This window comes from Canis aureus, chromosome X, assembly GCF_053574225.1.
Source record: "Canis aureus isolate CA01 chromosome X, VMU_Caureus_v.1.0, whole genome shotgun sequence".
Lineage (NCBI taxonomy): Eukaryota > Metazoa > Chordata > Mammalia > Carnivora > Canidae > Canis > Canis aureus.
The window spans coordinates 36,004,165-36,029,226 of record NC_135649.1 but is presented as its reverse complement, the minus strand read 5'-3'; the positions used below and the strand labels follow the sequence as shown (position 1 = coordinate 36,029,226).

General features: G+C 39.4%; 1 protein-coding gene across 9 annotated transcripts in view; it reads right to left on the bottom strand.

Moving 5' to 3' along the window:
* LRCH2 (leucine rich repeats and calponin homology domain containing 2) overlaps positions 1–25,062 on the bottom strand; it is a 214,618-nt gene that overhangs the window by 172,822 nt on the left and 16,734 nt on the right. For all 9 annotated transcript variants that reach the window (XR_013375004.1, XR_013375005.1, XM_077889223.1 and 6 more), the window contains exon 2: positions 18,382–19,066. Coding sequence is in view for 7 of the 9 variants with exons in the window: in XM_077889223.1 (XP_077745349.1) it covers positions 18,382–18,805 (424 nt within the window). In the remaining 2 variants the exon portion in view is untranslated. The remainder of the gene's footprint in view (positions 1–18,381; positions 19,067–25,062) is intronic.

Here is a 25,062-nt window from a genome sequence, read left to right as displayed (position 1 = left end):
AGCAAGGATCATCCTTATTTGAGCTGTTTAACAACAAAGCACTAAATGTTACATGCTGAAATTAAAAGCAAGTTATAGTAAACTAATTACAAAGTAATGACAAATTCCACAAATCAGGCCAAAGAAAACTCCATCAATTTGTGTTAAGCAGCCCCTGTAGAGCGGCACACTGGCAGCTACCAGTAAGACCAAATGGATTCAAACAGTTTATTACTAACAGAGAAAGCATGATCAGTATGGTATCACTTCCCTGTGTCTCCAATCCTACAGGACAGAATCAAACTGGAGGGAGGGACCAAATGAAGATGACATGCACCATGCATTGCTCTGTTTTTGAGGAGTCAAATCTAAATTGCAGCTTTGCAATTTTATACTTACAGCTACATTTGAATGTTCCATGTCTTCCCACAAGATGAAAGAAGAAAATAATAAACTGTCTTGCACCAGCCTCCCACAAGATAGGGAGGTAGGTAAGAAATAAACTCATGTCATCTATCTATTTTGCCATGTATCAGGGAGGATCATAGAGTCTTCCCCCAAGATTTGGGTCAGATTGTGGTTAAGCCGGGCCTATGCATACTATGTGGAAATGTGCAAGATCACCAAGATACCATGGCAGAGCTATTCCACTAGTTTATAGTCAAATAGAACAAGAAGTCAGTGTATAAAAGAATATACCATGCCATGCTTCTTCCCATAATTTTAAGTTCAGAAATTTAACAAGCATTCACTATCAACCATTACAGAGAGGCACAACATTGAAGCAAATATTACAGGGAATTTTTTTATCTGCCCTCAAAGAGTTTAAATTCCTCTTGAGAGAAGCATTTTTTTGTTTTTGTTTTTGTTTTATTGAGAGAAAGAGAGAGTGCTTATGGGTGGGAGCAGGAGAGAGAGAATATGAAGCAGCCTCCACACCTAGCTCAAAGCCCAACACGAGGCTCACTCTCGCGACTCTAAGACCATGGCCTGAGCTGAAATCAAGAGTCAAGGCTTAACTGACTGAGCCACCCAAGAGCCCTAGGGGAATCAATTTAAAGCCAAAAATACAATTGCACCTGGCTGTATACTCATTAAACAGTAATGTAAATAACTAACAATAGAATGGTTAAATAAAATATGGTTCATTTATACAATAGACTATTAGGCAATCCTAAAAAATCATGTTATAAAATATTTTTCTTCAATGGAACAGTGGCATAAGGAAGACACAGGAAGAACAATTTGGTGGGATGCTTGGGTGGCTCAGTGGTTGAGCATCTGCCTTTGGCTCAGAGTGTGATTCCGGAATCTGGGATCGAGTCCCACATCAGGCTCTTCGTGTGGAGCCTGCTTTTCCCTCTGCCTATGTCTCTGCCTCTCTCTCTCTCTCTCTAATATCTGTCATGAATAGATAAATAAAATCTTTTTTAAAAAAAGGAATTACAATTTGGAAGAAGACTATATAATAGACTATAATGGGAAGACTTTTATGGCAACATTAAACAGATAAATGTTGAGAAAACTCAGCCATGAAGAGATGAGGCTTTTTTACAAGAGAAGCAGTGAACATGGGATCCCTGGGTGGCGCAGCGGTTTGGCGCCTGTCTTTGGCCCAGGGCACGATCCTGGAGACCCAGGATAGAGTCCCACGTCGGGCTCCTGGTGCATGGAGCCTGCTTCTCCCTCTGCCTGTGTCTCTGCCTCTCTCTCTCTCTCTCTCTCTGTGTGTGTGTGTGTGACTATCATAAATAAATAAATAAATAAATAAAAATTTTTAAAAAAAAGAAGCAGTGAACATATAGAGTTGTTTATGAGGACCTTTAAGCTCTGATCTACTGAGGATGACAAACTTTGCAACTCAGAAGTAAATCTTAGATCTGCCTAAAGCAAATGGAAGATAGCAAACTAATACAAAAAGAGAAAACTAGACAAGAAATGCAAAAATACAATTTTAAACAATTTAGAGCTATACTACCAAGAAAACTGCTAAACCTAATCACAAAATGTACATTTATCTCTCAATTTTTCTTGGACTTCCAAATATAATTTGCAAAAAAGAACTTGTTAAATGAACGTACTAATCCTCAAAACATTTTATAATTTAATATTTTCAATGCCAAAAATATTATTTAATGTCATAAACATGACTCAAAACTCAATTTTATTAGTTAACCTAAATATTTAAAAGCGGTCAACTATTCTGCAGAGCACCTGGCTGGCTCAGTCAGTAGAACATGAAACTCCTGATCTCAGAGTTGTGAGTTCAAGACCTGTGTTGGGCATGTAGCCTACAAAAATAAATAAATAAATAAATAAATAAATAAATAAATAAATAAATAAAAGCAGTTAACTACTCTAAAATAAAAGCATATCCTATGGTACAATATAGCAGTATACAAAAACCATAGCTAAAATAAATAAACTTTAGGACTCCTGGGTGGTTCAGTAGGCTAAGCCCTGCTTTGGGCTGAGGTCATGATCCCAGGGTCCTAGGGTCAAGCTCTGTATTAGCCTCTCTGCTCAGGAGGAAGCCTGCTCTCCCTAGCCTCTCTGCTAGTGCTCGCACACGCTTTCTCACCCCGTCAAATAAATAAATAAAATCTTTAAAAAATTAAAATTAAAAAAAAATAAAAAATAAACTTTTTTTAAGATTTTACTTATTTATTCATGAAAGAAACAGAGAGAGAGGCAGAGACACAGGCAGAGGGTGAAGCAGGCTCCATGCAGGAAGCCCGATGTGGGACTTGATTCTGGGTCCCCAGGATCAGGCCCTGAGCTGAAGGTGGCGCTAAACCACTGAGCCACCCGGCCTGCCCAAGTAAATAAACTTTAAAAAGGAGGGTGGGTGGATGCCTGGGTGGCTCAGTCAGTTAAGCAACTGCCTTTAACTCAGGTCATGATCCCAGGGTCCTGAGATGGAGAGTTCTGCATCTGATTCCCTGTTCAGTGGGGAGTCTGCTTCTCCCTCTCCCTCTGCCCCTCCCCCTGCTCATGCTCTCTTTCTCTCTCTCTCTCAAATAAGTAAAATCTTCTTTAAAAATGCTTTAAGGGGGGATCCCTGGGTGGCGCAGCGGTTTGGCGCCTGCCTTTGGCCCAGGGCGCGATCCTGGAGACCCGGGATCGAATCCCACGTCGGGCTCTCGGTGCATGGGGCCTGCTTCTCCCTCTGCCTGTGTCTCTGCCTCTCTCTCTCTCTCTGTGACTATCATGAATAAATAAATAAAATCTTTAAAAAAAAAAAAATGCTTTAAGGGGGGATCCCTGGGTGGCTCAGCAGTTTAGCGCCTGCCATTGGCTAGGAGCATGATCCTGGAGTCTCGGGATCGAGTCCCACATCAGGCTCCCTCTGCCTGTGTCTCTGCTTCTCTCTCTCTCTCTCTCTCTCTCTCTCTCTCTCTGTGTGTGTGTGTGTCTCATGAATAAATCAATCAATCAATCAATCAATAAATAAATAAAATCTTTTTTTAAAAAAATGCTTTAAGGGGCAGCCCAGGAGGCTCAGCAGATTAGCGCTGCCTTCAGCCCAGGGTGTGATCCTGGAGACCCAGATCAAGTCCCACATCCAGCTCCCTGCATGGAGCCTGCTTCTCCCTCTGCCTGTGTCCCTGCCTCCCTCTCTCTCTCTCTCTCTCTCTCTCTCTCTGTCTCTCATGAATAAATAAATAAAATATTTAAAAAAATAAAAATAAAAATGCTTTAAGGATGCTTGGGTGACTCAGCAGTGGCTCAGGTCGTGATTCCGGGATCCAGAGGGATCAAGTCCCACATGGGGCTCCCCGCAGGAAGCCTGCTTCTCCTTCTGCCTGTGTCTCTGCCTCTTTCTCTCTCTCTCTGTGTCTCGAATGAATGAATGAATCAATGAATGAATGAATAAAATAAATAAATAAATAAATAAATAAATAAATAAATAAATAAATAAAATCTTTTTAAAAAATGCTTTAAGGGGCAGCCCAGGTAGTTTGGCAGATTAGCGACACCTTCAGCCCAGGGTGTGATCCTGGAGACTCAGATCGAGCCTTCATCGGGCTCCCCGCAAGGAGCCTGATTCTCCCTCTGCCTATGTCTCTGCCTCTCTCTCTGTGTCTTTCATGAATAAGTAGATAAATCTTTTTTTAAAAAATGCTTTAGTGAAAAAAAAAAATGCTTTAGTGGATCCCTGGGTGGCTCAGCAGTTTAGCGCTTGCCTTTGGCCCAGGGTGGAATCCTGGAATCCTGGGATGGAGTCCCACATCAGGCTCCCTACAATGGGGCCTGCTTCTCCCTCTGCCTGGGTCTTTGCCTCTCTGTATCTCTCATGAATAAATAAATAAAGTCTTATAAAAAAAATGCTTTAGGGATCCCTGGGTGGCGCAGCAGTTTGGCGCCTGCCTTTGGCCCAGGGCGCGATCCTGGAGACCCGGGATCGAATCCCACGTCGGGCTCCCGGTGCATGGAGCCTGCTTCTCCCTCTGCCTGTGTCTCTGCCACTCTCTCTCTCTCTCTCACTGTGTGCCTATCATAAATAAATAAAAATTTTTAAAAAAATGCTTTAAAAAAGGGAGGGGTGGGTGCCTGGTTGGCTCAGTCGGAAGAGCATGACTCTTGATTGCAGGGTTATGAGTTCAAGCCCCACATTGGATTTGGAGATTACTATTTTTAAAAAGATAAATAAACTTAAAAACTATTGCTAATTTGCAACAGTTCAATAATCATACCTCTGCTTATGAAGCAATAATAAACATTTCTTTTTTCTAATAGCTTTTCCTTTTTAAAAATAATACAGCAATAAAGACAAAATCAGGGAGACAATGAGAAGTCCAATCTGACTGGAGAACAGGGTACATAAATGAGTAGTGGGGTAATACACAGGAAAAGGAAAGAGACAAATTGTGGAGAGACCTGAAAATGTCCCCAGGATAAGAAGCAGGCTTAAGTGAACAAATGTGTAAAACATCTACCACTCTCTACTAAGTGCTGGAGTGGGAACAAAGTAACTACGTTCAAATAACCCCAAAATTTATAAAATGTGGAAGGCGAACAAATACCATATTTCTTTGATTTTACAATGCACATTTTATTCTAATGTTCACATTCCTGAAATCCATGTATGTGCTTATTGTGTAGTTTTTCCATAAAAGTTATTAAATTGATGGTGCATGCTACAACAGAGGAAATATATTAATTGCAATAAAGAATCACACCTGCCAAAAGAGCAGTACAGAGTAATCACTATATGTGTAAGATAAGAGGACAGGGAAACAAAGACCTGATCTGGGATACAAAAGACGAATAGGAATTTACAAGGTAGAAAAGAAAGAGAAGGACATTAACAGTTGGGGGTAAAAACACGGAGACAAGGAAGCACATGATAGGTCAAGGAACAGCATGTAGTTTGGTAGGCTGGAATGTAGAGTTTGGAGGCAGTATAAGCCTAATTTGAAGAGCGTATAGGCCAGGAATGCAAGGGGGATATAATACCGAAACAACAATCGATGTAAATGTAGCATATTAATGCAAAAAGGACAAAACCCATGTGACCATCTCAACAACCAGAAAAAGCATCTGACAAAATCCAACACCCACTTGTGACAAAAGAATTTTTCATGGGATGCCTGGGTGGCTCAGTGGTTGAGCACCTGCCTTCAGCCCAGGGCATGATCCTGGAGTCCGGGATCTAGTCCCACATCGGGCTCCCTGCATGGAGCCTGCTTCTTCCTCTGCCTGCATCTCTACCTCTCTCTCTCTCTCTCTCTCTCTCTCTGGGTCTCTCATGAATAAATAAATAAAATATTTTTAAAAAGAAAGGCATCCATTCAAAAGAAAGAAGGAAAGCATATTATTTAAGGATGACATGAACTTATACGCAGAAAATCCTAATGAATGGTTATAAAACTATTAGAAGGAAGACACTAGTTCAGCAAAATTGCAAGATAAAAGGTCGATATTAAAAAAAAATCAACTACAAAATCTACACACTAGTAATGAACATTCCCAAAATAAAATTCAGAAAATATTCCCATATTACTCAGCTATTTAAAAAAAGTATCTTGCCATTTGAAATAATATGGATGAGGGTGGCTCAGCGGTTTGGCGCCTGCCTTTGGCCCAGAGCATGGTTCTGGAGTCCCAGGATCAAGTCCCACGTCGGGCTCCCTGCGTGGAGCCTGCTTCTCTCTCTGCCTGTGTCTCTGCCTCTCTCTCTTTCTGTGTCTCTCATGGATAAATAAATAAAATCTTTTAAAAAAATGAAATAATATGGATGGGCCTAGAAGGTATTATGCTAAGTGAAATAAATCAGAAAAAAAAATAAATATCTTGTGATTTCACTTATATTTGGAATCTAAAAAACAAATGAACAAAGAAAACAAACAGATTCATAAATACAGAGAACAAACTGGTGGTTTGGAGAGGAATGTGCAAAATAGGTGAAGAGGATTAAGAGGTACAAACTTCCAGTTATAAAATATGTAAGTCACAGTGATGTAAAGTATAGCATAGGGAATACAGTCAATAGTACTGTGATAACTTTGTATGCTGACAGATGATAACTAGACATCATGGTAATCATTTTGTAATGTATATGAATGTCAAATCAGTACACTATACAATTGAAACTAATATTGTACATCTACTATACTTTAAAAAAGAAAAATTCCACTTACAATACTATCAAAAATTAAAATTTAGGAAAACTACAAAATGTTAAAAGAAATTAAAGCTATAAACAAATCAAAAGACATCCATAGGGACGCCTGGGTGGCTCAGCGGTTGAGCACCTGCCCCTGGCTCAGGGCGTGATCCACGGTCTCAGGATTGAGTCCCACATCGGGCTCCCTGCCTGGAGCCTGCTTCTCCCTCTGCCTACGTCTCTGCCTTTCTCTGTGTCTTTCATGAATAAAAAAATTAAAAATCTTTAAAAAAAAACAAAAACAAAAACAAAAGACATCCATAGTCATAGGTTGAACAAGTTAATATTGTTAAAATGGTAAAACTTCCCCAAACTGATATACAAATTCAACAAAATCCCTAGCAAAATCCCTTAGCAATTTGCATCTTCTGAAGAAATTGACAGGCTGGAGGATCCCTGGGTGGCCCAGCGGTTTAGCGCCTGCCTTCAGCCCAGGGCATGATCCTGGAGTCCCGGGTTGGAGTCCCACATTGGCCTCCTTGTATGAAGCCTGCTTCTCCCTCTGCCTGTGTCTCTGCCTCTGTCTGTGTCTTTCTTGAATAAATAAATAAAATCTTTAAAAAAAAAAAAAGAAAAGAAATTGACAGGCTGATCTTAAATTTCATACAAGAATGCCAAAGCAATGATTAGAATAGCCAAAGCAATCTCGAAAAAGACCAATGTTAAAAGAGTCACACCTCCTCGCTATAAAACTTTATACACAGCTTACTACATAGCTACAGAAATCAAGAGAATGGTACTAGCATAAGAATAGAAATATATATATGATAAAAATATAGATCAATGAAATAGAACTGAAAGTCCAGAAATAAACATTTATGTTTATGGTCAACTGATTTTCGACAAGGGTCACAAGTGGATGAGGAAAGAAATGATATTTTCAAGAAATGGCACTGAGACAAGTGAATATCCACATGCAAAAAGATAAAGTGGGACCCTGATCTAAACTAAAAATGGACAATACACCTAAATGTAAAAGCTAAAACTGTAAAATTGAAACCCAAGACATAAAAGTAAATCTTCATAACCCTGGGTTAGGCAACAATTTTTTAGATAGGGCACAAAAACCACAAGCAACATAAGAGAAAATAGATAAAATGGGCTCTATGAAAATTTCAAAATTTTGTGTTTCAAAGTAGAGAACCCACAGAATAGAAATGTTTGCAAACCATGTATCTGATAAGAGATTTACATACAGAATTTAAAAACTAAAAACTCTTCTAACTCACTAATGAAAAGACAACCCAATTATAAAATGGCCAAAGAGTCTGAACAGGTATTTCAATTAGGAAGATACACACATGAAAAGATGCTTAACATCATTAGTTATTAGGGAAACGCAAATCAAAACCATAATGAGATTACACTTCACACACTAAGATGACTATAAACAAAAATACAGATAACAAGAGTTGTCCAGGATATGGAGAAATTGGAATCTTCATATATTGCTAATGAGAATGTAAGATAGTGCAACCACTTTGGAAACAATTTAACATTTCCTCAAATTGTTAAGCACAGAACTAGCATGTGATTCAGCAATTCCACTCTTACAAATATACACAAGACAAATGAAAACATACATCTACACAAAAACTTATCCATCAATGTTCATAGTGATATTATTTAATAATAGCTAGAGTGGAAACCCAATTTTCCACCAACTGATGAATGGATAAACAAAATGTACAATATCATTCAGATATAAAAAGGAATGAAGTAATGATACATGCTACAACATAAATGAACTTTGAAAACATTATGGTAAAGGAAACCTGTCACAAAAGACCAAATGAAATGTCCATAATAGGCAAATTGTATAGAGACAGAGTCAAGACGGGTGGGGGTGGGGAATAAAGGGGAATGGGGAGGGACTACTAATAAGTACGGGTTTTGGAGGGGGGCAATGATGAAAACATTCCAAAATTACACTGGAGTGATATGTACAAAACTAACAACCAATAAACACTCTAAATGGGTGAATTTTTGGTATCTGAAATATAATCTCAATAAAATGTTAAAAAGAAAAGGAGTAGGCAGGGATAGATCTGTTAAAAGATGATCTGGGTCTTAAAATATGAAACTGGACCCCAGACTATTATATAAAAATCAATTCTATATTGATTAGGAACTTAAAAACACCCAAAACAGACCTTTAAAATTCTTAGTAAAAAATGTAGGTGGGCAGCCTGGGTGGCTCAGCGGTTTAGCGCTGCCTTTGGCCCAGGGCGTGATCCTGGAGACCCGGGATCAAGTCCCATGTCAGGCTCCCTGCGTGGAGCCTGCTTCTTCCTCTGCCTGTTTCTGTGTCTCTCACGAATAAATAAAATATTTTTTTAAGTAGGTGAATGTATTTTGCATATTCTTAAACAAGACACAAAAAGTAGTAACTATAAAGCACTGACAAATCTGACTGTATTAAAATTTTGAACATTTGCTCATTGAAAGACTTCTTAAAATGCAAAAAGAAGAAAAATTAGCAGAAAATATTCACAGTATACAAAACTGACAAATGAGTACCGTAAGGAATACTTTTTTAACTCACAGAATTCTATAAGAAAAGGACAAACAACCAATAGAATTTGGCCAAAACAAATGAAAAGTTTCACAGTACACGAAAAAACACCTGGGTGGCTCAGCAGTTGAGCGTCTGCGTTTGGCTCAGGGCATAATTCCGGAATCCCGGGATCGAGTTCCACACATCGGGCTTCCTGCATGGAGTCTGCTTCTCCTTCTGCCTATGTCTCTGCCTCTGTGTGTGTGTGTGTGTGTGTGTGTGTGTGTCTTTCATGAATCAATAAATAAAATCTTGAAAAAAAGAAAAAACACCTATGGCCAGCAGACATATTGTACGTACAAAGTATTAAGGATCTACATATTGTAATTACCTTTTTTAAGAGAGGAAGAATTCTAGGCTGCACATTCTAGGGTCTCTTTGGGACATAATCATTTAACAAAGTGATATTTGGATGAAATCCAAATTCACAAAAGTTCTAGAACTGGTTAGTCTCCGTAGGGTTCAAATAAAAGTTTATGCTGCAATTATTTTATTTCTGCCTTTTGTCACCTTAAATCCCTAATATTATACATAAAATCATACTGAAAAAGATTAAAGTAATTAATTTAAAAGTAAAGTGACAACAATCTCTGTCACAAATCATAAAAAAGTACACAGAATTAGTGATGTCCACAAATAGGAAAAGACTTTCTATCCCATTTGGAATAAACAACTTTTCTGTAAAATTTTTCATATTGGGACACCTGGGTGGCTCAGTGGTTGAGTGTCTGCCTTCGGCTCAGGACGCGATCCTGGGATCCCGGGGTCTGAGATCGAGCCCGCATCGGGCTCCCAGGGAGCTCGCTTCTCCCTCTGCCTGTATCTCTCTCTGCCTCTCTCTCTCTCTGCCTCTCTCTGTCTCTGCATCTCTCATGAATAAATAAATAAAATCTTTAAAAATAAAATAAAATAGAATTTTTCATATCAAGTACATTAGAAAACAGCCATTGTTTAATTATCCATTACAGGGATCCCTGGGTGGCGCAGCGGTTTGGCGCCTGCCTTTGGGCCAGGGCGCGATCCTGGAGACCCAAGATCGAATCCCACGTCGGGCTCCCGGTGCATGGAGCCTGCTTCTCCCTCTGCCTGTGTCTCTGCCTCTCTCTCTCTCTCTGTATGACTATCATAAATAAATAAAAAAAAATAAAAAAAATAAAAAAAATAAAAAAATAATAATTATCCATTACAGTACATTCACGGATATTCCATAAGTGGAATGCTATCAATTTATAACTGACTTGAAACAAGAGAAATGTAAAGATTAAAATTTCAAACTTGACCTTTAGCAGACTTGAGTGTACTAGCTTTAAGTGAGACTGAACATAAACTTAAATTTTTGTTAAAAAACTTACTTGTACAGTTTCCTCTTATTACATTAAATAGCTCCCTAGAGTGGAAGATGTCCCTTTCTATAAAAGGGAAGGAGACAAAACTTCCTGAAACTTGTCACAGTATTACAGTACTTCAAGAAGTACTCCCAAAATACCCAAAGTACAATGAGAAAGAGAAAAGGAAACCAAGATTTCCCCTTTAGGTCTTGATGAAAAGCTCTATAGAATGAGGGTGGGCATTACACAGTTTAAGCATGCCTTAGAGTGGGGCTGCTGGGATGGGCTAGTAGAATGACATACCCCTCTACAAAGTGTCACAGAGTGCTTTGGAAATTAAACAAATACCACCTTCCAGGGAACCAATAAGCTGCAAGTCTTCAATTATTTATATTTGTGAGAAATATTTTTATTTGTGAAAAGTGTTCCTAGCATCATTTCTTATTTTGTCAATAAGAATCTGGATCTTGTCCAACCTTATACTTTTGATGACAAATGCTTCAGAGTTTGAATTACAAATAATCTAAATCAAAATATTAAATTTTAGACTTTAAGCAAAGTGTCCCTATAAGCTCAATTCTAAAATATCCCAATCAACCACCTCTGGTTTTTTACCCATCATGTAGTATATATAATTTTTTTCATAAAAAATGATAAGCTCATATTTTCCAAAAGCTACTAATTCAGCTGCTAACCACACAGTCCTAATTCTGAACTGTAGCTTATTCTTCAAATTGATTCCTTAAGGCATTATGCTGTTTTGAGTACCTTTTTCTATGTTCATCACCTTTTCCCTGATGACACTGCTGCATTTTTTTAAGATTAAAATGTAAGACATTAATGTTTCCCAGATATCTACCTTCACTTTCACCTTAGTGTAAGGCAGGTTACTTTTCCCTTCCATGGCTAACAGCTCCCACCCTGTCCTCACTTCCCATGCCTTCAAGAAAGGTTCCCTCTCCTCTTCCTCTTGCATTTGAACACTGAGCTCTCCACTGGTTCCCTTCTCTCAGTCTCTTAGTATGTTTCTGAAAACACAGAGTAAAGCTTCGGTTAACAACCACTCTTAACACACAGTATCATTCTCAACTCTGTATTCAAACAATTTCTCCCCTGAAATTCTGCAACTGTCCCTCCTGCATAATCATAACTTGATCCCATACTGATTGTTTACCTCAAGATTCAGCAAATATCTAATTTTAAAGGAAGCTTTCTCAAACTAACTTAACCCCCAATAAAATTAAGCCTTATGCCATAGTTTCACATCACTTATTTGTACATTTTATAAATGTATACAATTTTGAATATATAATTCTTTTTATGAATTGTTTTAGTAATTTTTTAGATAATAAATAATTATTTATTTTTTTAGTAATCTCTACACTCAACATAGGGCTCAAACTCATGACCTCGAGATCAAGTCGCATGCTCTTGGGGTACCTGGGTAGCTCAGTCCATTAAGCATCAGGCTCCTGATTTAGGCTCAGGGTCATGGGATCAAGCTGGGTTGGTGTTCACAGGGCCAATGGACATGGGGCTTGTCTCAGGAGGTCGCTCAGATTTCTCCTACTCTAGTGATGTGCCAGTCATCCAAGCTCCTGGGCGCTAACACTAACCCTAGATTGGGTTCTGACCCAATCCGGCCCCAAAACCATGCTCAGTAAGGAGTCTGCTTGAGATTCTCTCTCTTCCTCTGCCCCTCCCCACTGCTCACTTGAGCTGAAAAAAAAAAGTCACATGCTCTTTCCAACTGAACCAGTCAGGCACCCCTATAATTCTTTTCTAATTGTTATACATATTCCTGTACACATTCAACTATTTTAAAAACTCTTCAAGGACAATAACCATTTATCTTATTTTATATTGGCTATAATCATGTTTCCAAAGTTGGAGTTCAATAAATGCTTGCTTAATGAATCTATTCTAAAAACCATCAGAAAGGCATGAAGACAAGCCATGCAACTACTATACACAAAACAAAACACACTGCACACAAAAAACATACAACATACGAAGCTAAATAAGCATTTAGTTTTCAGAATAAATAATATATTAGCATAGTGTATAGTTTAATAATAGCTTTATTATATAGACAGAATGAATTAGAATGGAAATAACACTGGAATAGTGAGTGCTAAGAGCTGGAAAACCTAGGCTCTGACCCACACTCTGTCATACGCTAGCCATTTAACTTTGGGCAAATCACTTAACCTCTCACAACAATGAGTAATTACTATGTACTGTGCCAAGCTCACAAGGGTTATTCTTAGGATACAATAGCTTAATATACATGAAAGTTCTTAGAAATTTATAAAGAGCTATATAAATGGTAATATTTTAATGATGACCATACTCTCCAATTTAAGATAACATTCTATTTTAAAATGTGAACTTACAAAAAATAAAATAAAATAAAATAAAATGTGAACTTACAAAAAAAAAGAAGAAATTAAGGGGCAACTACTTATGCTGTAGAAGAATTCATCACTGAGTATAAAATAAATCACTGCAAGGTCCAGCAACTCAAATTCAATCTAGAGCAATTATAATATGCATCAACTGTAAAAAATGTGCTTCACATTCAATTTTTTAGGAAGACATTTATTAGACAAAGCAAGGTAGATATTTGAATCCGTCCACAAAATCACAATCACAAGTTCATTCCATTGTATGCACTGAGAGGGCCTTCACCTACACAACACAATCAGAGTCTGCAAAGTATATGTGGCTCCATTTTACAATCTGATAAAATGCACCATGTCCCACAGTTGAAGAGGTGAACCAGCACATGTAGGAAATACTAAAGTTGACTTCAGGTTTACAGGAAAACATGTGATTAACCAGGACACGATCTGATGCATGTAAGAATTCCTAAATCTGTTTCACAGACCCATTGTTTATGGATATAAAGAGGTACAAAGACACAGAGGGAGCAGCTGCAAGTACGCTGAGACTTATTTGTAGCAATGGTGACAAAGTCAAATGTGAAAAGTTTCAGGATTTGTTTGGGCAGCTATTAAAATCATTTTCAAGCTCTCTTAAGTCAACAAATTATCACAGTATCCAGAAAGACTAAAAAGCTCTAGGCAATTTCCCTTTGCCCTGCCAAGTCTACCTATAAACCATCTAAGACAAGACATTACAAGAGTCAGCTACTTTCTTGAAATGGATTATGAACTTTCTCATCCTTGTTTTGTTTTTTAAGATTTTATTTATTCGAGAGAGAAAGAGAGAGAGATAGAAAATGAAGGACAGAGCATGAACAGGGGAGGGCAGAGGAGGGTCTGACGGAGAAGAAGCAGCAGATCCGTCCCTGCTTTTGTGTCTTTATATAGATGAGGATTCTAATCAAGAAAAATCTGGAAGGCAGATATATTCAAAAAGATCATGAGCAAAAACCACCAATTGAAGATTCAAATAAATTAGCAAACGCTCCCTTTTCAATATTAATCTCCTCAAAAGGCTGCCATAATTAGTTAGCTTTAAGCTACAAAAGAAGGAGAGTGAGCTGAAGAGGGGGAAAGAAATGAAGAGAGCAGGAGGACAAGGGCAGGTGAAGATCACATACCAAAAATGCAAAAAAAAGGCAAAAAGATACACTTTGCCAACAGCTACCAACTATCCATCTTCCCTCAGAACAAGACTACTAATGAAGAAAACAAGATTTTGCTGCTACATTTTTTTGGGGGGGCACTATTTTCTTAATGCAGTTATCCAACAGTATTAAATGTAAACAAGGGTTACTCATGGTAACTGAGGAAACTATAGCTTCCTGGCAATTTTCTATTCTCTACAGACATGATATAATGAAAAAAAAAAAAATGAGCTTCTGCTTCACCAAGTCTATTAAAAAGAATATTGAACTAGATCTTAAATACATAGTTCCTAGTTTTGGTTTTGACCCTCTTGACAAGTGACTTTAGTCCAGTCACTAAATTTTTTTTAAGATTTTGTTTATTTGTGCAGCCCAGGTGGCTCAGTGGTTAACCGCGACTGCCTTTGGCCCGGGGCCTGATTCTGGAGACCCGGGATCGAGTCCCACGTCGGGCCCCCTGCATGGAGCCTGCTTCTCCCTCTGCCTGTGTCTCTGCCTCTCTCTCTCTCTTTCTCTCTCTCTCTCTCTCTGTGTCTATCATGAATAATTTATTATTATTATTACTTATAATTTATTTATAATTTATTATTATTTATTTATTATTTTATTTATTTATTCATGAGAGACAGAGAGAGAGAGAGGCAGAGACACAGGCAGAGGGAGAAGCAGGCTCCATGCAGGGAGCCCGACGTGGGACTCGATCCCGGGTCTCCAGAATCAGGCCCCGGGCCAAAGGCAGTCGCGGTTAACCACTGAGCCACCTGGGCATCCCCAGTCACTAAATTTTTATCAATGTTCGCATTCACCTAAACAGCACTTCTTGAGCACCAAAAAAATTGAGCAGTTTTAGAGTTTCTCAGCCCTGGCTGCACATTAGAATCACCTGGGAAGGCTTTAAAAAAAAAAGTCTCTTCACCCCTGAGATTCAGATTTAATGGGTCTGAGGTGGGGCCCAAGCATAGGTTTTTTAAAAACATTCCCTTGCAATTTTAATGTGCAGCCCAGGTGAAAAACCACAGGTCTATTCTGTTTCATGTATATGTGAAGAACAGCAAAATAATGCAAAAAGCCCTCCCTGCTTCCATTCAAATTTATCAACTTTCCCTTCTTAACCTTAGGTTTACCCCAGGTTCTCACCATCTCACACCTAGAATAACAGAATACCTTCCTATTTTCACTTCCACTAGTCTCTTCCCAATCCAATAAACCATTACATGCTTGCCTAACTAATCAGTTTGGTTCTGAAACATTATCCAACTGAGAGTCATGTTAAGTATAACAATACCAACAAACAGAACTGTTTTCATCACAGGATACTGTATGTACACAGATATGTATGTATGTGTGTGTGTACATGTGTGTATGATCTCAAACATGCCCTATTTTTCTTCAGCTCAAGTGTACCCACCTCTATTTATACATAATAAATACTAGTACCTTTACATACAAAAATATTGTCCCTGAATAGTTCATGACTGAATTCTGTTAAAAATGAATGGCAGGTGACGGGCTCTGAGGGGTGCAATTGACAGGATGAGCACTGCGTGTTATGCTATATGTTGGCAAATCGAACTCCAATAAAAAAATATACAAAAAAAAAAAAAAGAATGGCAAATGAGTCACTCACAAATCTGTCACTTAGGGAAGTCTGGGTGGCTTAGCGGTTGGGCACCTGCCTTCAGCTCAGGTCGTGATCCCGGAGTCCCGGGATCGAAAGACCCACATTAGGGCTCCCTGTGAGGAGCCTGCTTCTCCCTCTGCCTAGGTCTCTGCCTCTCTCTCTCTGTGTTTCTCGGAATAAATAAACAAAATATTTAAAAAAACAAATCTGTCATTTAAATTTTGAAGGGTTCTCACAAGGGACACACATTCAACTGAGAAAAAAGAAAGTAAAATGAGGTGGAATTATCTCAAAAATCCTGTGTTACCACAGATACTGATAAAGTTTATGACGAATGCTTATCAAGAACAAATATGGCTATGCTTTATGTTAAAGCTTGCCTCAGAAAACCAACTGAAGGCTTAAAAGCCAAAGCTTATAACCATATAAGATGATATTTATGTTTATGAAAAATATTATCAAGTATAATACAAGTAATATATAATGAAAGACTGAACAAGTGTATGACTTATCCCCTACCCTTAAGGAGCTCTCCAGCTTCTCAGGAACAGCATGACACAAACATAAAAAGAAAATAAAGCCAGCACTAGCAAGTAAGTGATCAAGATAGTACCATAAGAACTCAAAAACAGGGCAGCCTGGGTGGCTCAGCAGTTTAGCGTTGCCTTTGGCCAGGGCATGATCCTGGAGACCTGGGATCAAGTCCCCAGGTCAGGCTCCCTGCATGGAGCCTGCTTCTCCCTCTGCCTGTGTCTCTGCCTCTCTCTGTTTCTCATGAATAAATAAATAAAATCTTTAAAAAAAAAAAAAAAAAAAGAACTGAAAAACAGGAGACTGCTATGGACTAAGGGAGTCAGACACAGCTTCCTGGAAAAGCTAGGGCTTGAACAAAATTAAATAGGTGGAGTAAAGAAAAAAAATCCCAAGCATGTGGGTGAGCTTCTATACAGATGAGGCAGAAATTCATTAAATATATTTGAGGGACAGGGAGTTGACCTAGTTGGAACAGAAGGTTCTATGTAGGAGTGTCTGGGGCAGTGAGGTTGCAATAATAAATTGGAGCTGGACAGTGAAAGCCCTGAATGCCAAGCCAGGATGCTCAAACTCTGTGCTACAGACAGATCCTTTACAGGTCATAAAGCACAACAAGCAAAACAATATATCCCATAATGATGCAGTCTGAAATCATTTTTCTTGAAGCCTTTGAAGAACATACCAAGTCCTATAATATTTTGCCAATATATTCATAAATATGTGAACATATTGTTTAAGAAATCTGTTCAGAGTGAAGGAGTAAATACTCAAACATGCTTTCCAAAATACAAAACCAGTGATCGATTACGCATTCATAGTTCTTAGGATAATTCCTAAGAGAATAATTGGATAGACGGCTTCAATTTTAGGTTTTCCTCCTCACCCCACTCTCCTCCAAACACATACCTAAATTTAATATCCAGAAACTGAATACACTGAAATAGTGTCATTCTGAAAATAAGAGGCCTTTTATTACTTCTCATTATGGGTGAATTTACTTACTGTACTGTTTCAAAATTACTACACCTATCAAAATAATTTTGTCCATGATTTCTTTCAGCGAAGCAAATAAAAAAGGTAACAAATGCAAAGATTATGAAAAGCAAAAAATCATTTCATCAAACCAAAACATATTTAAAATAATCAGCACTGGTTTATAAGGCAGAGGGGAAAGGGAGTATGTTCATAACAAAAAAAAATGTCATCCACAACAAAGAGTACCAGAGAGTATATGAAGAACACTACAATAGCCAATTTTTTAACCAAAACCGTAAGCCATTAGCCCACAACTCCCTAAAGAATGGAGTTAATTCTGCTTCTCAGAAATGCCCTCAAATTTTTTGGCTATTTCTGGTATAAAAATTAAGAGTCTAACCTAAGTCAAAACAAGGATCCTTTCCCCTGGCAACCAGACATGCTAGTGATTGATGATTTCATTTGCCACTACAGCAAATACTAATTTAACCACCACTACCTTCTCAACACCAGGAAAATGAAAAATTTCAGCCTCTAAAGGCATACGTGACAAGAAGGCAGGAATATTCTAGGATGATGAAAACACACACAAAAAATAAGAACACATAAAAACCGTGGCAATGCTGCTGCTATACGATGAAAAAGGAATATGCCATTCTTAGAGCCACGTATGTCTTTAAAGAATATGTGTATATTGTGATTTTAGGTATTGTCTTTTTTTTTTTTTTTCCTCCCTCTGAGAAAGAGGAAAACATCCAGGAGAGTTGGAAGAAGTGCGTTAAGGAAGGTGTCAATACCTCCCTCCCTATTCCTTACCGGGGAAACTCGCTTTAACAATAATGCTCTTTCACCCTCACATCCCGCCGGGTTTCCATACATCCTTCGGTCGGCAACCCGCCCCCCCCCCCGCTCCCACCACCACCACCACCAGCACCACCAGCACCATTCCCTTCCCTCCCCCTCACATTCACGAGAACAGGCTGCTCCGACTTTGTCGGTCTCGCCGCCCCCGCGAACCCGCCCAGACCAGCGGAGTCCAACAACGCAGCCACGCAGCCACCCACACCCCCACCTCCTCCTTCGGAGCCCAGCTTCCCCTCCACCCCAACCCCGTCCTGTCACCTGCTTGGGTGGTGTCCGTCAGGTCGTAGCCGCTGCCGGGGAAGTCTCGGAGTTTCCTACCGCTGAGGCTCAGGATGCCAGAGTTGCCCGCCTCCTCCAGGGCCCGGTCCAGGCTCCGCACCGTGTGTTGAGGCTGCAGGCTCCCCGGGTTCCACTGCGGCCCGTTGGGGAACGGCTGACCGAAAAGAGTCGGTACCGGGATGGGCACCACCAGGGTCCCGCCGCCGCCGCCGCCTCCCCCTCCGGCTCCGCCACCTCCCCCTCCGGCTGCGCCACCGCCGCCGCTACTTCCACCTCCACCACAACCGCCGCCCCCACTGTTAACACCACCTCCCTGACTCGCCGCCATGTTCCTGGGAGAGAGAATAGCCCCCGACAATACTCTCAGCTTGTGCCGCGAGTGTAGGGGGTTCTTAGGACGCATGCGCAGACTGGGGGGCGGAGGGGGGGCGAGGTAGATGGTGGGAAGGAACCGGGGGCGGGCTGGGAGGAGGTGTTGGGTAGGGAAGAGACGGGGTTCAAACGTGCAGAACGTTCTCTTTCAGAAATGTGTGGTCAGAGGAAGGATGCTAAATCTCGGTTCCGCTGCTTTGGGTACCAAAATCTTCCGAAGCGACGCCAGCTTAACTACAGGTCATTTAGCGGTAGGTCCCCAGATCTGTAAATTGCTTCACCTTTCTCCGCTCTGCAAAACAAAGACAAATATATTAGGTGGGGGTAAAAGGGGTTCATTCCAGAATATATTGAAACGGCACTTAGAAGGACTATCAGGACTTTCAATAAGGACTACCACCTCATTGAAACGCTTACCGCCAATGCCTCAGGAATTGTTTACCAGGGTTGCCGCGGAGAGAAACAGTGGAGGGTCATTTGGGGAGGGAAACTGGTGCAGAATTGAGTTTTAAGCATATATGAATTTTGCCATAGTTTAGAGTTCCAAAATAGGAAAAGACTTTTTAAATGTTTTCAAGGAAGCCTCTCGTTTCAGTATGTGTGGGTCTCAGCCAAACTGCTGCCTTCCAAAACTTGGAAAAGTTATCTACATTCTGTTCTATCACTCTTTGAAGTTGTGCCAAGATCTCCAAAATATCTCAGGTTTCTTTTCATCATGTCAGTATGGCTGATGGAAAACTCTGATCATTAAACAACCTTAAAGTTTATTTTTGAAATAGAGGTTTGCGTTTCAGGTGGAATTCTGCAGGTTTAACACTGGGGATAATAAACTAATCAATCTTGGATTTTTAGGAGGTCGTTTTTAGAACCTGAACCCAACTAAACTATTCAGACCGCTGTTACCCTCCTACTGCCACTCAATATTCAAAACTTTTTCACTGACAGTAAAATCACTGACCCTCCCCCCGAAAAACTATCAAAATGTTTGGGCATATTCAGTTATCATTAATTTGAATATCCAATATATCTCTTTTACATCCATTTCAATTTGAGCAATCTGCCAACAACCTCATTTTCTTAGACAATCTCCACAAAAGTTTGTCTGCCATTGGCTCTACTTTGGGAAAAAACGCAGGAAAAAATTAACAACTTGTCTAAATTGCTTTGTGGCCATCCATACATACAGGTTAATTAAAATGATTATGTTGCAAGAAATTACATTTGCTATATGTATGCCCCACAGAAGGAACAGAACTGAGAATCAGACTCTATAATGAATTACTGAAATCAAATTATTTAAGCCCACTGGTGTTAGAAAGAAATGTTGTAACTTATGTCTCATCTTTATATCACAAATCAAATCAAGAACTGAGAACTTCCAGAACCAAGAAGGCAAGAAGGGTGAGAAGAGAAACTGAATTCATTAGTTAGAGGGACACCTGGGTGGCTCAGCAGTTGAGCGTCTGCCTTTGGCTCAGGGCCTGATCCCTGAGTCCTGGGATCGAGTCCCACATTGGACTTCCTGTATGGATCCTGCTTCTCTCTCCTGTCTATGTCTCTGCCTCTCTCTCTGTGTCTCTCATAAATAAATAAATAAATGAATGAATAAATGAATAAATAAATAAATAAATAAATTCATTAGTTAGAGAAAACATTAGAAACGGAACTATTTTAATAATTAGCCAATATGAATTTTAACATTATTTAAAACAAGTAAAAAACGCCATGTATAACCAAATTTAGGAAGTAATCTTTCAAATAATTAAAAGATAGTCTAATGCAAAAAACAGAAAGCCTGCAAAGTAGGCTAAGTATACATGAAAATCAGACAGAATAACACATTCTAGCTCTTTCACAAAACACCAAAGCCTTAAGGTGTATTAAAAGATACCCTGAGCGGCACCTGGGTGGCTCAGTTGGTTAAGCGTTTTCCTTTGGCTCAGGTCATGATCTCAGGGTCCTGGAACGGAGCCCCACATGGGGCTCCTTGGGCTCCTTGCTCAGCAGGGAGCCTGCTTCTCCTCTCCCTCTGCTCCTCCCCACTGCTCATTTTCTCTCTCTCTCAAATAAATCTAAAAAATGAATAAACAAATAAAAGATAAACTGAGGCATATTTTAAAAATATAAGAGTTAATTTGAGCATTTATTGATTTTAATTTAGGCAGTGCCAAACTAGATGTGGCTAGGAGTGCTCTGCCAACAGGAACCAAAGGAAAGATATATACAAAAAATGAGGCAGCAAAGGAAGGAAATTATCTAACTAGCTATAACTTAAAACCTGGTTACCTGTTTATGATTGGTTGTCCTTAGCATTTTGATTTCATAACCTTGAGGCATTTATAGTTTTAGATTTTGTTTTGCTTAAGCAAGTTGCCTTAGCAATAAAGCCACCTCAGCCTGATGGCCTCCTTGGTTTCACTAATTTAACAGGAGGTAAAAGGTTTAAAAGAAAGAGTATGAAATTCAGAAAGTTGTACCAACCACTTAACTGCCTGTGTAATACTCAGGTTACTTAAAATCTCTGGGGCAGCCCCGGTGGCCCAGCGGTTTAGTGACACCTTCGGCCCAGGGTGTGATCCTGGAGACCTGGGATGGAGTCCCAAGTCACGCTCCCTGCAGGGAGCCTGCTTCTCCCTCTGCTTCTGTCTCTGCCTGTCTCTCTCTCTGTGTCTCTCATGAATAAATAAATAAAATCTTAAAAAACAAAATCTCGGGATCCCTGGGTGGCGCAGCGGTTTGGCGCCTGTCTTTGGCCCAGGGCGCGATCCTGGAGACCCGGGATTGAATCCCACATCAGGCTCCCGGTGCATGGAGCCTGCTTCTCCCTCTGCCTGTGCCTCTGCCTCTCTCTCTCTGTGACTATCATAAATAAAAAAAAAAAACAAAAAAACAAAAAAAAAAACCATTTAAAAAAAAACAAAAAACAAAATCTCTATTTCAGTCTCATCAGAAGTAATACTAGAAATAACAAGAAGGGGCAGCCCAAGTGGCTCAGCGATTTAGCACCGCCTTCAGCCCGGGGCCTAATCCTGGAGACCCGGGATCGAATCCCATGTCCGGCTCCCTGCATGGAGCCTGCTTCTACCTCTGCCTGTGTCTCTGCCTCTCTCTCTCTCTCTCTCTCTGTCTCTCAGGAATAAATAAATAAAATATTTAAAAAAAAGAAAAAGAAAATAACAAGAAGAAGGAGAATATTTTAAATAGTGTTTACTCTTTACCAGAAACTATTCTAATTGCTTTATATATACTAAATCATTTAATCCTCATAACAATCCTGTAAAATAAGTCCTATTCTTCCATTTATAGATGAGGAAAAATAGCATATAGTTCACATAGGATTGTTCTAAGAATAAATAAGATCACATATGAGCTATTATTGTGTGCCAAGAACTATTGTCTCCAAGTAATAGTATAGCATTAGGTACTCAATAAATGTTAGTCTCTTTATTATACCCTTGCCCCTCTCGTGAAAGAAAACTAAATAATAAGAAATATACAAATAGAGGAAATCAAAGGAGAAATCAGTTAATTTCTTTTTTTTTAATCAGTTAATTTCTTGCTAACTGTGGGCAAAGAAGTATTTGATAAATTGCATGAATTTTTTGCATCAGTTTATACTAGAGAATATTTTACAGTGATTAACATTTCAATAGTATTTCTGATCTGGACATTTGGTAATTGGTTAAATTAGTCAATACTCAGCATTATCCAAGCCAAATTTAGAAAAAAAATGTTGATAAATCATCAGGACTAAATGACATATATCAAAGATTACAGAAGGAAAACAAGGGCTTTTGAACAAAACATGGAGCTTGTATTAAATAAAGCACTGACAAATGACAAAGGTGATTTGTACTCAAAAGAATTCTGAAAAAAAAAAAAAAAAAAAAGAATTCTGGGGCATCCCCGGTGGCCCAGCAGTTTAGCACTACCTTCAGCCCAGAACATGATCCTAGAGACCCAGGATCGAGTCCCACGTTGGGCTCCCTGCATGGAGCCTGCTTCTACCTCTACCTGTGTCTCTGCCTCTCTCTCTCTCTCTCTGTGTCTCTCATGAATAAATAAATAAAATCTTTTAAAAAAAAATTCTGTAGGGGACTTCTGAAATTCCAGGCCAGTTTATAGTCACTGCTCTTCCAAGCAAATTCATAGTCAACCAACATTTCTAAATGATATAGAGGAGGGAAGGCATGATCCAAAGTTCCAAAATCTTCTATTAGACAGCAAGATTATTGGGATAGACTGCAGGATGTTCTTACCAGTCTGTAAATAAATCAAAAGTGAGATATGTTTTATCTCAGGATCTAGAACAAGTCAATGAACCTGAGGATTAAATAGATCAAACTATAGTTTGATTTTTTTTTTTTTTCATCTTGATCAGAATCCAGGAAAGAGCCATGGGAGTCTCTGCAGTTTGTTCCCTGAAAACATCACAAGGAGCCTCACAAGGAGCCTGATGCAGAACTCGGTCCTAGAACCCCAGGATCACACCCTGAGCCAAAGACAGACACTCAACCACTGAGGCGTCCCTGTCAGCTCAACTAAATACTAAATCCAGGGTTGGGGGCAGGGACTTCAGTCAGTAGATCATGCTACTCTTGATCTCAGGGTCGTGAGTTCAGGGGGAAAAATAAGAAATGGTGGGTATCATCAAGATGTATATCAGAAACCCTAAAAAAACTATTTTTTAAATCAACAAGGATATATTTTTTATGTTGGGGGCACCTGGATGGCTCAGTCAATTGGGCATCTGCCTTCCACTTGGGTTGTGATTCCAGTGACCTGGGATTGAGCCCTGAGTTGGGTTCTCTGCTCGGCAGGAAGCATGCTTCTCCTTGTCCCTCTGCCCCCTGCTTGTGCTCTCTCTCACTACCCCCCCCTTCAAATAAATAAATAAAATCTTTAAAAAATTTTATTTTTAAGTAATCTCTACACCCAACATTGGGCTTGAACTTATAGCCCCAAGATCGAGTCACATGCTCTACTGACTAAACTAGCCAGGCGCCCCTGCAAAACCTACTCATGTAACTCCATACTGAACTATTTCACAGCTGCAGCTAGAATGAGATGTGTAGTTCTGCTCCCTCCAATCTCAGCACAACTCCTGAATTAGATAAACCCCTGAGAAGTCCACCTAAATAATAAGAGAAGTGAGGAAAGAGAAAACTCACTTGGCCTTCCTCTCTCTAGTAACTTGATCTTCAGTCCCTTCTAAAATCCCTGTTCTGGTATGGGAACCACAGAGGATGATACATTAACTTATTTTAGCATAATTTATGGCACACTATTTACAACATCCCTGAATCCTCCTTTGCCTGTCTCTCTTTGCTTCTACCCTTGCAGATAACCCCTTGGACTGCTTTAACCAATCTTAACAAATTCACTAATCTCAAAGTTAATAATTTGAGACTCAAAAGAGATTTGGACAGGGACGCCTGAGTGGCTCAGTGGTTGAGTCTCTGCCTTCAGCTCAAGGCGTGACCCCTGGATCCTGGAATCAAGTCCCACATCAGGCTCCCGGTGAGAAGCCCACTTCTCTCTCTGCCTATGTCTCAGCCTCTCTGTATCTCTCATGAATAAATAAATAAAATCCTTAAAAGAGAGAGAGATTTGGACAAATGTATCAATGATCACTATTACTTAAAAGAAGTGATTACATACTTAATCTTAATTGTTGATGCCAGTAAGCACTATTTTATTCCATCTTGGTTAGAATCCCTGCTATGACACTTACAAGATGTGAGATAGACAAGTTTTACCTCTTAAAGTTTCGATTCCTCACCTAGAGACTAGAAATCATAACATTATTAGCCATTTCATAGGATTGTAGTGAGGATTACATGAGATAATTACATAAAACACCTACCATATTATAAAGGTTATTATTATTGTTTTTCTAGGTTCACTTTGTCAGGAGAACACTGATCTGAGTGAACCATGAATTATCAGCATGGCAATTCTTAAATTCTTTTGTACTATTGTGCCACCAGTGCTAACAAAACATTTTTTTGCTGCTGCTGTTGAAGTTCCATCCTTGTTAACTCACCTCAAACTTCCACCTCTCCTAACTTTTGGGTTATCCCTATGATTCCATAACCTGATTCCAATTCCTCTTTAATGTCTCTAATGCAATTCCAGATTTTGACCTTTGTGTTTCTCGTATGTTAACCTGATATCATGAAATCCATTTAAATATCTGTTCCAAATCCTCCTTAAAAATATATCTTAAAATGGGGCACCTGGCTGGCTCAGCGAGTAGAAAATGTGACTCTTGATCTTGATCCTGAG